This window comes from Talpa europaea (genome assembly GCF_964194135.1).
Source record: "Talpa europaea genome assembly, chromosome: 11".
Lineage (NCBI taxonomy): Eukaryota > Metazoa > Chordata > Mammalia > Eulipotyphla > Talpidae > Talpa > Talpa europaea.
The window spans coordinates 70,474,869-70,487,678 of NC_140078.1; the positions used below are offsets into that span (position 1 = coordinate 70,474,869).

Below are 12,810 nucleotides of genomic sequence, written 5' to 3' on the forward strand. Positions count from 1 at the left end.
ACACTCACTGTAAGGGCTGATTGAGTCAACCTGTTTGGTGTCATTGCTCATAGGCACAAGAGGGCTCTTCTAAGGAAAGTGGTAAGCCTTAAGGGCTTCTAGAGAGGCTGCCTGGAAAGCACAGGAATCCATGGGAACAACTGGGATTGATTGCAAGAGACCTCTCTTGCTTAACTACTTTAAGTTCAGCCTCCCAGAAGCTTCAGCTACACAGGTTACAGTTCCAGTGTGGATTTGGGTTAGTTTTGTTGTAAGTCACTCACCCTCCCTACTTAGTTTCCAAAATAAATATCCAGAGAACTGTTTGCTTCATCAAGGCTTCTGGCTGGGTTCCCACATCGGCCTTGGAGGTGATAATATGATGCATGATTTCAAGTGACGGGAGAAATGTGGTGGAGATTAGCTCCAGCCAGCTGACCCTGCTTCTATTCCATGTGGGTACCAAGTTGGGTACCACTCTGGGTTCAGTCAACTGAAGCTACAAGTGGCTTGGGAAGCTATAGAGGATCAGTGGGTAGTTGACCCACAGGACATTGGGTAAACTGCTGTAGACTTTGTCTGGGTCTTTGAGTCAGTTACAAGACCACAGAGCAAGGGCATGTGGCAGACCAAGTTGTTCAACTTGGGAGAGACTCCAGGAACATCAGAGAACTGTTAGTCTGTTCCTGCAACCCAGGGCCAGTGAATAGCCAATTAGCCTGGAGAAACTCCCAGCCTTAGACCAATGGACAGCTCTTTGGCCTACATCACAAGTGAGTCACTTTAGGCTAGAGCCCACCTGGCTTCATGAGATCAGAAGTACAGGCCAGTTCACTCAGGGCCTGGTTCAGGGTGAGCAAGCTACATGGCAGAGGCCACTGGTTCCATGTTAACACTATACACAGTCTGGATGCTAAATAAGCAGATGAATGTACAAGTGTTAGGGGGAAATGATGTCCTGAGTTAATCCCATACAGGCTTTGTGAACCCCACCCCCACTCCAGACTAAAGCCATCAAGACACTGGGAAAGACAAATCCCAAATTGTTAGGGGTAAATTATGTCCTGAGTTAATCCCATACAGGCTTTGTGGACCCCACCCCCACTCCAAACTAAAGCCATCAAGACATTGGGAAAGACAAATCCCATCACCACCAAAGGGAGGGTGGCTGGGACCTGAGGGTGGAGTTGGGCAGCCAGGTTGGATATAAAAACCAAACACGTGGGCCTTGGGGGGCTCGCTATCGCTCACCTCCTGGCTTCACCACTCCTGGCTGGCTGCCAGCTCTCAGAGTGCCATTTTGGGATTCCTGATCGGCAGATCGGGTAGGACTCATTTAAAACTTTGTCTCCCACTTTTCTCCCTGAGCTGTACATTTCCTCATTTCCCCTTCCCTTGTAAATAAACCTTTTATTAACCTTTCGCGTGTGCCTGCAGTAGAGCATTGATAAGTCCTTTTAAGCGCGCGGGTGAGGACCCCCGTTTTGTATCGGGGTTGCTCTACAGCACAAGAACCTACTATGCCCCAAGATAACCAAATTACATGGATTATCTCACTTTGCACTTTTACAGCCCAATGAATTGTGCTATTAATATCCCCATTTTATAGATGAGAAAGCTGAGACTTAACAAAAAACATGCCAACCTAATCCAGGCCTCTCTGACTCCAGAGAGATTATTTCTAAACACTTGACTACCACCAAGGACAAATCTTCCCCCCCACCCCCAGACAAGGGTCTCCAGAGACCACATGGCAGTGAGGATCTTTGATCTTCCTTTCCAAAACTTATTTATCTGGCAAATAGTGGTTAAACTCCTCCTGTGTGGAGCTGGCATTCTGAAATTTGTCACAGGTCACAGTGACCTTCAATGTAGGAAAATAAAGCAGGGCCAGGGGAATAAGGATTAGGGATTGTGCAGAAAGGCCTCTCTGATAAGGCAACACTTGAGCAGCGACCTGAAGGAAGCTGAGTCATGTATATATCTAGCCCAGGCAGTGGGATAGGTGAGGGGAGAGACAGAGGAAAAGCAGGGAGGTGTGGACCAGGGAGAAAGTTCAGCAAGGCAAAACTCTGAAGTGAAAGAATACTAAGAATTTACATTTTCATTATACTTAAGAAAAATTATAGGTTCAGAATGGCAGAACTAAAGCAAAGTGGGACAAGCATGGGGGGAAAAGTGTAGGCAATGAGGTCAAAGAAATGGGGAGGTGGTAAATAGAGTGAGGCCTAGTGCATCACAGTGAGGAGATTGACTTCCTCACTGAATGAGATGGACTAAGACAGAATTATGAGTGGAGGTTCTATGTGACGTGAATTGTGTTTCAGTACTGGGAGATGTATAAACTGCAGGGACAAGGGCAGAAGTGGGGAGACTCGTTAGAATGTTACAGGGCAACCCCAATGTGAAATGGGCTGCCTGACTGTGGGTCCTCACCCTCATGCTGGAAAGGGACTTATAATGAGACTCAATTACAGGCACACACAAAAAGGTTAATAAAGGTTTATTTGCAAAAAAAAAAAAAAAGGGGGGGGGGAATGATGACAGAAAAAACACAGGGAGAAAGAGAGTGAGATAAATTGGTGAATGCATCCTACCAGTTCCATGGAGCTGGGATCCCAATAGCACGCTGAAAGCTGGTGAAAAAAAACAAGAACCCCAAAGGCCCACATCTCTGGTTACATACCAATCCTGGCTGCTTAACTCCACCCTCAGTTCCTAATGATCCTCCCTTCGGTGGTGATGACATTATGGGATTTGTAGTCCTTGTTATCTTGGATCTCTTTGGTCTGGGGTAGGGGTGGATTCCATAAAACCTATGTTTGTGGGGTTCATTCAGGTCATCCTTTCCCCCAACAAGAAGACTTGCAATGATCTCCTAGAGCAATATAATGGTGGCTAGGATCAATGTGTAGTGGTGAAGGTGATGAGAAGTGGTGAGAATCTGGATATGGCATTTCCCACTTAACATCAACAATCTGTCCTAGGAAAGTTGTACTGAGCCTTAACCCCTAGGCCACCAGGGAGGTCTGAGATTTTTCACTAAATAACTAAAAGCATGAAATTATTTCACTGAGATAAAGAAAACTCTGCAAGGAACAACTTATTAAGGGGATAATTAGGAACTCAATTTGTACTATAACCTTGAGATAGATACTGTAAGACTTTCAAGGGCAAACATCCAGTAGCAGTTAAATGTACATGGCCTTAGAAATCAGAAGAGAGAATGAAGCTGGAAATAAAAATTGGAATTATTAATGTATCAGTGAGAATTTAAAACATGAGACTGAATGAGATTGAATGAAAACAGAGATAAGATCCAAGGACTGAAATCTGGGTGCCTCAGCTATAAGAGGACTTAGAAAGAATGGCCCATGAGGTGGGGGAAGGAATGGGAAAGGAGAGTGGTGTACAAAAGGAAAAAGTGCTTCGAGAGAGTGGAAATAATCAAGTATATCCATCGCTGCTGCTGCTAAATACAGTGAGATGATCCTGAGTTGGCCTGATGGGAGCAATCTTGCTGGAGTGATGGAGGTGGAAGTCTAACTGGAATGAGTTCAAGAGAGAAGAGCGGACAGGTTGTGGCAAAGACACTTTTTTTTTTTTGAAAGATTTTTTTAAAAAGATTTATTTATTTATGCATACAAGAATGGGGGTGTAGGCCAGAGGTGCAGGGGGTGAGAGGATTCACCAGAGACAGAGTGGGGAGCAGAACAAGTGGATCTACTGCTGAGGGGGAGCAGTGGGCGAGACAGGAAAGGTCTGCTGTGCCATGTGGGTAGCTCCCTGGCCAGGATCAACTAGTGCTGCAGTGGCTGCAAATAGCTTCATAGTGCTGAGACTTAACCCTCTGCACCATGGGGAAGGCCCCAAAGACACTTCTTGATTACCAGATATCCTTGAGTTCCCCACCACCTCTTAGCATGCTACCTTGGCACCTCCATTTCTTGGCCCCTCTAGCCACATAACTACTTCTGGTCAGTCTGGGCTTTGAAATATTTAAGAGCTAGTACGTGACTCTCCAGCCTTGTCTCCCACTGCCAGGTAATATGGAAGGTCATGTGTTCCAAATGGCAGAGGTAGAAGATGCTAGTGTCCTGGATTCATAAGGTTTTGTGTGAAGGGGGAAAAAAAAGCCTTTATGTGTAAAACCTGTGTGATTTTGGCAATCTTTTATTACAGTTTAGTCTACCTGACTAATTAAACTCCCAGGTATTATTTACAATTTTGAGGTTTATTTGTTTTGTTTTGTAAAGGGCAAAGAAAAATGGGGTGATAGCTAGAAGGGAATTAGTTAAGGGGAAATTTGTTTTAACTTTTTAATAGAAATAAGACAGAGTTCACAAATCATAAGTAGAGCTCAACAACTTAGCAGAGTGAACACACTCAAGGAAGGTGTTTAGCAGATGAAGGATCAACATATTGGTCATGGATAGGGGAAAAAGGGAAACTGATGACCCGGGAGAGGGAGAAACAGCTGGTGAAGCCATTTGCTTGAGTAGGCAGAGGGGCTTGGTGGAGAAGCATGGACCACTCATCTTTAGTAAGGTGAAGGAAGGTAGTGTCTGTCAGGTAAGGCAAGGCTGTGGTGGGAACCTTCTAAGTTCTCTTCTGACCTCTCTGTGCACAGTGGAATGGAAGGCAGTATTATCGCTGATAGTGCAGAGAGTGAGATTAGGAGGAGGAGATGATGAGAAAGGGTGTGAAGGCATGACTAAGGGCATGGGAAAGTAAGTAGACAAAGAAATATAGGGCATTCCCATTTAAAGCAATGACTCTGAACTCTCTCCCCAGTAAAGGCACGTACCAATCCAGGTCTCCATGCAGAGAACCAGGTCCACAAGCCCTGGGACTATCAGTAGCAGCTTGCCTGTTTTTGGACATGAACAGATTGAGTCTCTCCTCAGTCTCAGCGGTCACTCCCTCTTTATGCAGCAATTCAGACCCACCTTGGCTTTTAGGTTAGCTTGTATAATAGTGGTCTATAAAGTTCTCATGTAGCCTATGTCTTCTTGCTCAAGTCCCAGACATGCCCTCCTTTCTTTAGCTTCCACTGCCCTGTGCTCAATGGCATGGTAATGCTATTTTTGCCCATTTTAGATTGCCAAACTGGCCTTAATCTCAGGCTTAGGAGAACTTTCTGGATGCCTCCTCAGGTTACTGTTAAGGGATGAAGCCTCTTGGATGGCCCACTTCTTGGTCTTCTGGGCTCTGACCCTCACTGGATGGATGGATGGATGGATGGATGGATGGATGGATGGATGGATGGATGGATGGGCTTGATGGCCTAGAAAACCCCAAAAGGTAGATGTTCTCCCAATAATCTTCCTTTGGTCCTACTCTGTGTGGGGTGACGCTGTTGGCCATTAGTGCTTAAGACCCACTTGTTCTGTGGTTCTCTAGGCTCAGTACAGGAGTAGCCATCAGGCCTGGCCTGCCTCCTTGTCTGTTTGGCACATTGTCTTCCTGCAAAAGATTAATTTAAAGAAAGGATTCCATGACTTATGAAAAGAAGAACTTGAAAATCAGCTTAGGAACTGCCTGATAGGAACTGGAGGGTGGGGTGAGGCAGGTAGTATGAGACACTACAGATGCTAGTGATGTAATGCTGTCTGTTTGAAAGCATTCTTTCTATGGTCTTTTGGGAGCACCTACTTCATAACAGGCTCAGGGTAAAGCCATTTGCTCAAGGTTACAGAGCAAGGCCTTGTTTATTCCCTATGGAGCCTGCTCTGCCAGGAGTGCAGGATCTGCTTTGCTCACATTAATACCAATCCCTTCCCGCCCCCTGGCTGGCCTTCAGTGTCCTTCTCATGAATCTCTGACTAGTCTTTGCTGCTCTTCTAGCCTATCCAAGCCAGATCTCTCTTTTCCTAAAGAGTCAGTACTTCAAATGGAACCTTCCACTGTCGACTATTTGTTGCCTGACAAATGAAGGGCCTTTTAGCCTGCCTTTGGGGGCCCTACAGATTGACCCCCATAAATCATCCAACTTTGTTACTCCTGACATTCACTGTGGCCACCTCCACCTGGCCCTGAGTTTGAAGGACTAAAAGATCAGGCTAGGTCTGTCCTGGTCATCAAATAGGCACTGAAACCTGTTTTGTCTATAGTTGTTTTTAATTGGCAAGGTAAACCATGGTTAACAAATGTAAAAGGTACAAAGTGTACTCAAAGGAAAACAAGGCTCCAGGCTAAAGACAAGCCTATTTGATTCTGACTCACTTCATCCATTGCCAATACCTAAATATCCCAAAGAACTATTGGTCAACTCAGTTTTGAAGGGAGAAATGTTACCAGAGGATGTGCAGTGAAAGCAAGATTGTTTCAATTCCGAGCTCCTATGCTTCCTTCCTAAAGTGACTTGAGTTTCATTTCCTTCACACATAGTGTAGCCTGATAGGACCATCTGCCTCATGGAGGAGTGATTAGGATGAGATAACTTAATCTACAGAAACCTCAACTTAATCCACATTGATTAATACTTAATAAGTGCTAGCAAGACTGAAGTACAAATAGTGAATGATCCTGAGTGGTAGGTAAATGATGAGTTCTTTCTTTCTTTCTATTTTTTTTTCTACTTTCCCTACAATAGATGAACACAAAGAATTCTTTCTCATAAAACTAGAAAAAATACCAACATACCTGATTATTTGTTTTTTTCCCCTTTATCAAGGTAACATTGGTTTACAACACTATATTTAATTTAGGGGACTAGGTTGACACAACAGCATCTTGACACTTTGTCAGATATGTTGCCACCCCATCCCCCCATTCTTAATTATTTTATTTTATTTTATATTTTTTTAAATATTCATTTATTTATGTACACAAGAACTGGGGCGCAGGCCAGAGGTGGAGGGAAAGGTGAGAGGATTCACCAGAGACAGAATGGGGAGCAGAACAGGCTAACCAACCGAAATACACTGCTGAGGGGAGCAGCGGGCAAGGCAGGAGAGGTCTGCTGCGCCATGTGTGTAGCTCCCTGGCTGGGGATTGAACTCGTGCAGCAGTGGCTGCCGACAGCTTCATAGGTTGCGTCTTAACCCCTGGCACCACCAGGGAGGCCCCCTGTTCTTAATTTTTTATTTATTTTTTATTTAATTTATTTATTTATTTTAATAGAGGCATGCTTTTATTTATTTATTTGTTTGTTTGTTTTGTTTTGTTTATACATGCACTGGGCACAGTCAGAAGCGCAGGAGGGTGAGAGAATTCACCAGAGCCAGAGCGGGGAGCAGAGCAGGCAGAAGGACCGAAGTACACTGCTGAGGGGAGCAGCGGGCGGCAGGAGGGGTCTGCGCGCCATGTGGGACCCTCCTCCAGTGGCCGGGGAGCAGCCGGGGATCGAACCGGTGCTGCAGAGGCTGCGGGCAGCTTCGCAACCCAGCGCTCAACCGCTGCGCCACCGGGGAGGCCCTGTTCTTAATTTTTTAGAGGGAAATATTCAAAACTCATTCCATAGAGGTTTGAGTTAGATAGGTTTTAGTGAAGAACATTTTCGTGTACTCACCACTGTTCATGCCAGGGATCCCTGCAACAGCATCTTCTCTTACCCTTCAATGGTGATGCCTTTGTTTGCCCCCACAGGAGAGCCTAAGGGATGGCTACTGACACAAAGAGAAAGAGCAGCAGCGAATGCCCTGATGGCACATTGGCGCCTACCGATGGGCAGAATGTGGAAAGAGCTGAGAGCCCCACACCAGGACTGACCCAGGGAAAGGAGCCAGGTATGGGCAAGGGGTGCAACCCCAGGCAGCTGACAGCGAAAGCAGCCACCAGGGCAATCTGGATTCCCACCTACTCTCCCTCCCACTCCATCATGTATTTGTTCAGTCACTCGTGGGTTATGTGTCAGGGACTGGGGAGACTGTTGGGAGCCAGGCTCAGTCTGTATCTGACCTTCCTCTTTGTCGTTTCACTCGCCCTGTGCTGGCTGGGTGCCAGCTTGGGTCGCTTGTCCTATTCCCTGTGTCTACAGTGGACCTCCCTGACTCCTCTCTCTCTCAGCTCTCAGCTTAAATGTCACCTCCTCACAAGCTGGGCCTGCTCTAATTATGCCTTGTTTCGTACACCAGTTATTTTTTCATTTTATTTGTTTATGCATGTATTGCCCATCTCTCTTCCACAAGATGGTGAGCTCCTTGAGCACAGAGCAGTTAGTGTCCCAGCACATGGTACAACACAGAACTTGTAATGGAGATTCAAAATGTATCTGTTCTATTTAACTATTTGTCAAAGACAAAAAATCAGTAAAGGAAGACTGGCATGGCCCCGGCCTTAAGGAAGCCACAGGCTAGTAGGACCATTACAGTGAATCGGGTTAGGAGCTGTGGCCTGAGCAGAGCCCAGGAGCCTTTTCCTAGGGAAAGAGATTCACCAAATATAGGTACTATTCCCAAATATGGGCAATATTCCAGGCACAGGGCAAGGTGATGGCACGTAGCAGTGAATAAACAGGTACCTGTCCTTTGTGGGGAGGGGATGCCATATAGCAGGAGAGGACAATACCCAACCAGTGCCACAAGAGAGATAAGGATGGAGATATGATAGGGTGCCGGGGTGGGAGCTTAGGCTGAAGCTCTTTGCCAAGAGCTGAAATGTGACATGGAGTCAGACAAGTGAAGAAGTGACAGTACCTTCTGGACAGAGGGAACAGCAGGTAGGGAGGCCCTGAGGTAGGTAAGGAGTTGGTAGGTAAGGAGGAAGGTAGGTGAGCATGTTGAGTGTGTACAAAGAGCAGAGGGACAAAGGCCAGTGTGATCAGGATGGGCAAGGGAGAAGGGTCTGAGAGGCAGGCTCATACCAGTGGCTCCCATACCAGTGTGACGGGAGGAGACAGGTGAACTGTAAGTTGCAGAGGCATGACCAGAGCAGAGAGCAGCAGGAGGGGGACGCTGACTTGCCTCATCTGAATTGGCAATCTAGGTAATACCATGTTTGGCACCTTGCTGGTGAGGTGGTCTGCCAGTGGCTACCACTCTAAGCACCAGTACTTTTGGCTGGCAGGTGCCGGGCAGGAGGGTGCCATGTTTGTTCATGCCCGTTCCTATGAGGACCTGACTGAATCGGAGGATGGGGCAGCTTCTGGGGACAGCCCCAAGGAGGGTGCTGGGGTTCCCTCACCACTGCCTGCAGACATGCGTCAGATCAGCCAGGACTTCAGCGAGCTGAGCACCCAGCTGACAGGTGTGGCTCGAGACCTTCAGGAAGAGATGCTGCCAGGAAGCTCTGAGGACTGGCCAGAGCCTGCAGGGGCAGCCGGGCGACCAGTCACAGAGCCCTCCCGGGATGGGTCAGGCGAGGGAGATGAGGAGGAGGCTGCTGAGGCATGGCGACTGCACCAGAAGCATGTCTTTGTGCTGAGCGAGGCGGGGAAGCCTGTGTACTCCCGCTATGGGTCGGAAGAGGCACTTTCCAGCACCATGGGTGTCATGGTGGCCCTGGTGTCCTTCCTAGAAGCAGACAAGAACGCCATTCGCTCCATCCACGCAGGTGAGCCACCTGGGGAGGGGGAGGCAGAGGGCCCCCTGGCCAGGGTTAATGCATAGAAAGTTCCGACTCCTGTGGACTAGAGGGGCTGGGATGTGCTGTGTGACCCAGGGCAGTACCTCCACCTCACTGGGCCTCAAGGTCCCCATGTTGTGAGTACCAGAGGTGACTCTGATATAGGTTTTGTCCCTGGAGAGGTGAAATCCCTGGGGAAGCCACAAAAAAATCCTAGATCCTTAGCCTCACGTTGTTCTCGCCATCTAGCATGTGAGTTTTTCTGAAGTGCTTCCTGCATTTCGGCTAGTGCCAGTCTGTGAGGCACATAGCAAAAACAGATCCAGAGCCCTCATTTGAAGGGATGGTGGGCTGCTGTTTTTATCCTCATCATCTATAAGCCTCGACCTTGTGCAGAGCTTTCAGGGAGGGTGGAGAGGATGTGGAAGGCCAGAAGCTGTGCAGGAAGGCAGGGTTCTGAGGGAACTGGGTGAGGCCAAGGAGGCAGCGTTTGGGGAGAGGGACTGAAACTGACGCTCCCTGCCCCCACCCCTAGATGGTTACAAGGTAGTATTCGTGCGCCGGAGTCCCCTGGTGCTGGTGGCAGTGGCCCGGACGCGGCAGTCAGCGCAGGAACTGGCACAGGAGCTGCTTTATATCTACTACCAAATCTTGAGCCTTCTCACTGGCGCGCAGCTGAGCCACATCTTCCAGCAGAAGCAAAACTACGATCTGCGGCGCCTGCTCTCGGGCTCGGAGCGCATCACCGACAACCTGCTGCAGCTCATGGCGCGAGACCCCAGCTTCCTGATGGGGGCAGCACGCTGCCTGCCTCTGGCGGCGACCGTGCGTGACGCAGTGAGTACCTGCCTGCAGCAGGCGAGAGCGCGCAGCCTGGTCTTCTCCATCCTGCTGGCTCGCAACCAGCTCGTGGCGCTCGTGCGCCGCAAGGACCAATTTCTGCACCCCATTGACCTGCACCTGCTCTTCAACCTCATAAGTTCTTCCTCGTCCTTCCGCGAGGGCGAGGCCTGGACGCCCGTGTGCCTGCCCAAATTCAACGCGGCCGGCTTCTTCCACGCACACATTTCTTACCTGGAGCCCGACACTGATCTCTGCCTGCTGCTGGTCTCCACCGACCGCGAGGACTTCTTTGCAGTCTCTGACTGCCGCCGCCGCTTTCAGGAGCGCCTGCGGAAGCGCGGAGCTCACCTGGCGCTGCGGGACGCACTGCGCACGCCCTACTACAGTGTTGCCCAAGTGGGCATCCCTGACCTGCGCCACTTCCTCTATAAGTCAAAGAGCTCAGGACTCTTCACCAGGTGAGGGAGGGCTTTGGGGACGCTGCTTGAGGAAGACGGGGCTGTGAGGAAGAGGGCTAGTTTGACCTGATGTAGTCCTCTCTGGGTGTACTCATGGTGGGTTCCTTTTACTGTGACCCAGGGTCTCAGACTCCCTGTTCCCCACTGGCATAGGCCTCTCTACTTCATTAACCAAAGTTCTGAAATACCCAGTATCTGAAGTACTCCCTTGCCCTGGAGCACTGGGGTCATTTTGGTCCAGCCCAGCATGCAGAACTCTCTCACTTCCTTCCCCAACAGAGAGGCTGGGGCCAGATGTGGCAACTTCTATCCTCTGTTTGCCCCTTTTGGGCCCAGATGGTTCCCAGCTCATCTTTCCTCTACTTTAGACCTGTCTCTGACTTGGACTGGCCTATCTAAGGGAGGGTCACCAAAGATGTCATGAACTTGGAAGAGGGAAGGAGCACAGGGTTCTAGCTAGGTGGGCCCAGCCCTGACCTGAGGAGTTATCTGCGGTGGGGAGACAATGCCCTGTCCTGAGGAAGCTTTTGGAGGGTAGGACACATGGTGAAGTCACCCTAGCTAGAGATGGATGTTTCTAGATCTCCAGACAAGGCAATGAAAGCCATTCGTTTGTGAACCCGCTTCTCCATTTCCAGCCCTGAGATTGAGGCCCCCTACACCAGTGAAGAGGAACAGGAGCGGTTGCTGGGTCTCTATCAGTACCTGCACAGTCGTGCCCACAATGCCTCCCGCCCCCTCAAGACCATCTACTACACGGGCCCCAACGAAAATCTCCTGGCCTGGGTAAGATGGCCCTGGGATGGGCTGGGCTTCACTGGGGTCCTGGACAGGAGACATGAGGAGATGTCTAACCTGGATGACCACCCTGTGCCCCCTCCTTCAGGTGACAGGTGCTTTTGAACTCTACATGTGCTACAGCCCCCTGGGGACCAAGGCATCTGCTGTCAGTGCCATCCATAAGTTGATGCGCTGGATCCGCAAAGAAGAAGACCGCCTTTTCATCCTTACACCTCTCACGTACTGATGAGAATGCGTGGGTTCAGTCCTCCTAGGCTCACTGGGCCATGGAAGCCATGGGAGCCATCGGGTGGGGCTGGCCTCTCCTGCCCAGGCAGCAGGCAGGGACTGTGGGTTGGTGGGTACATTAAAGTACTTCAGATAGACACTTGTTGGGTCTTATTACAGGTTCCTTCACTTACCCACTCTTGCTCACATGCACATACTCTTATGCAGGCACAGAACCTCCAGCCCATGCTTCCCCATGCACTGGGACACACATATATATATATAAACCCCTCTCCTCCCTCCTTCACACAGCATCTCAGCACATGTGCTCAGAGCTTGGGCCGGGGCTGTTTTCTACCACATGTAAAGAGTTCTCTAGCACCCCACTAGCTTTTTCCCTCCCACAGCCCCACCTCTATACTCAGTGTGAGCCCCTGGTACCCCCTTTTTCCCTCCTAGTTGGAGCCCCCAGTTGTATGCCATGAAGGACCACATAGCTATCCTGCAGTAGTAGTTCATCAGGGGCCAAGCCAAGTGAGATAGGGAAGGTCAAGTGGAGAAAGTCAAGTTTTATCTCTGGTGTGGCGGGGAGCCTTTGGTGAAGTTCAAAACAAATTCAGAACCCCTCCTCTGTAGCTGGGGAAAATGTCCCTGCTTAAGCTTTCCTATGAAGGGCTGTCACTTCAGTTCCCCACCCTGTACCCAGTGCAATGCTAGGAATGAACCCCAAAAGTGAGCTTGAGGGCCAGAGAGAAGATCCAGCTGAACCCAAGAGCGTTAGTGCTGCTCCAAGAAGGGCTGATTCCACTAGGTACGCTGGGCCCTCCTCAATCACCCTGTTCCCTGGTATGACCTAGTCTACACCAGTTACCGTGGATATCCCAGAAGGCCTGGCAGTGAAGACTTAGCCCCAATCATACCATGACAGAGCCCAAGGCACAGTGCAAAAAGCCTCTACCTTGCTGCTGGGGGGCTCTCCCACTTCTGCTGTAACTCATAAGCGAGGGAAAGTGAA

At 49.3% G+C, this 12,810-nt stretch overlaps 1 protein-coding gene across 2 annotated transcripts; it reads left to right on the forward strand.

Moving 5' to 3' along the window:
- Positions 1–6,421: 6,421 nt before the first annotated feature.
- Positions 6,422–11,925, forward strand: MON1A (MON1 homolog A, secretory trafficking associated). 2 transcript variants are annotated; one of them, XM_084246832.1, is made up of 5 exons: positions 6,422–7,709; positions 8,989–9,474; positions 10,022–10,787; positions 11,426–11,573; positions 11,674–11,925. In XM_084246832.1, the coding sequence occupies exons 1-5, from the start codon at positions 7,583–7,585 to the stop codon at positions 11,812–11,814; spliced, it is 1,668 nt and encodes a 555-aa protein (XP_084102958.1). In that variant the 5' UTR covers positions 6,422–7,582; the 3' UTR covers positions 11,815–11,925. The 2 variants fall into 2 exon arrangements, with proteins under 2 accessions (XP_084102958.1, XP_084102959.1); XM_084246833.1 differs by lacking the exon at positions 8,989–9,474.
- Positions 11,926–12,810: the final 885 nt, after the last annotated feature.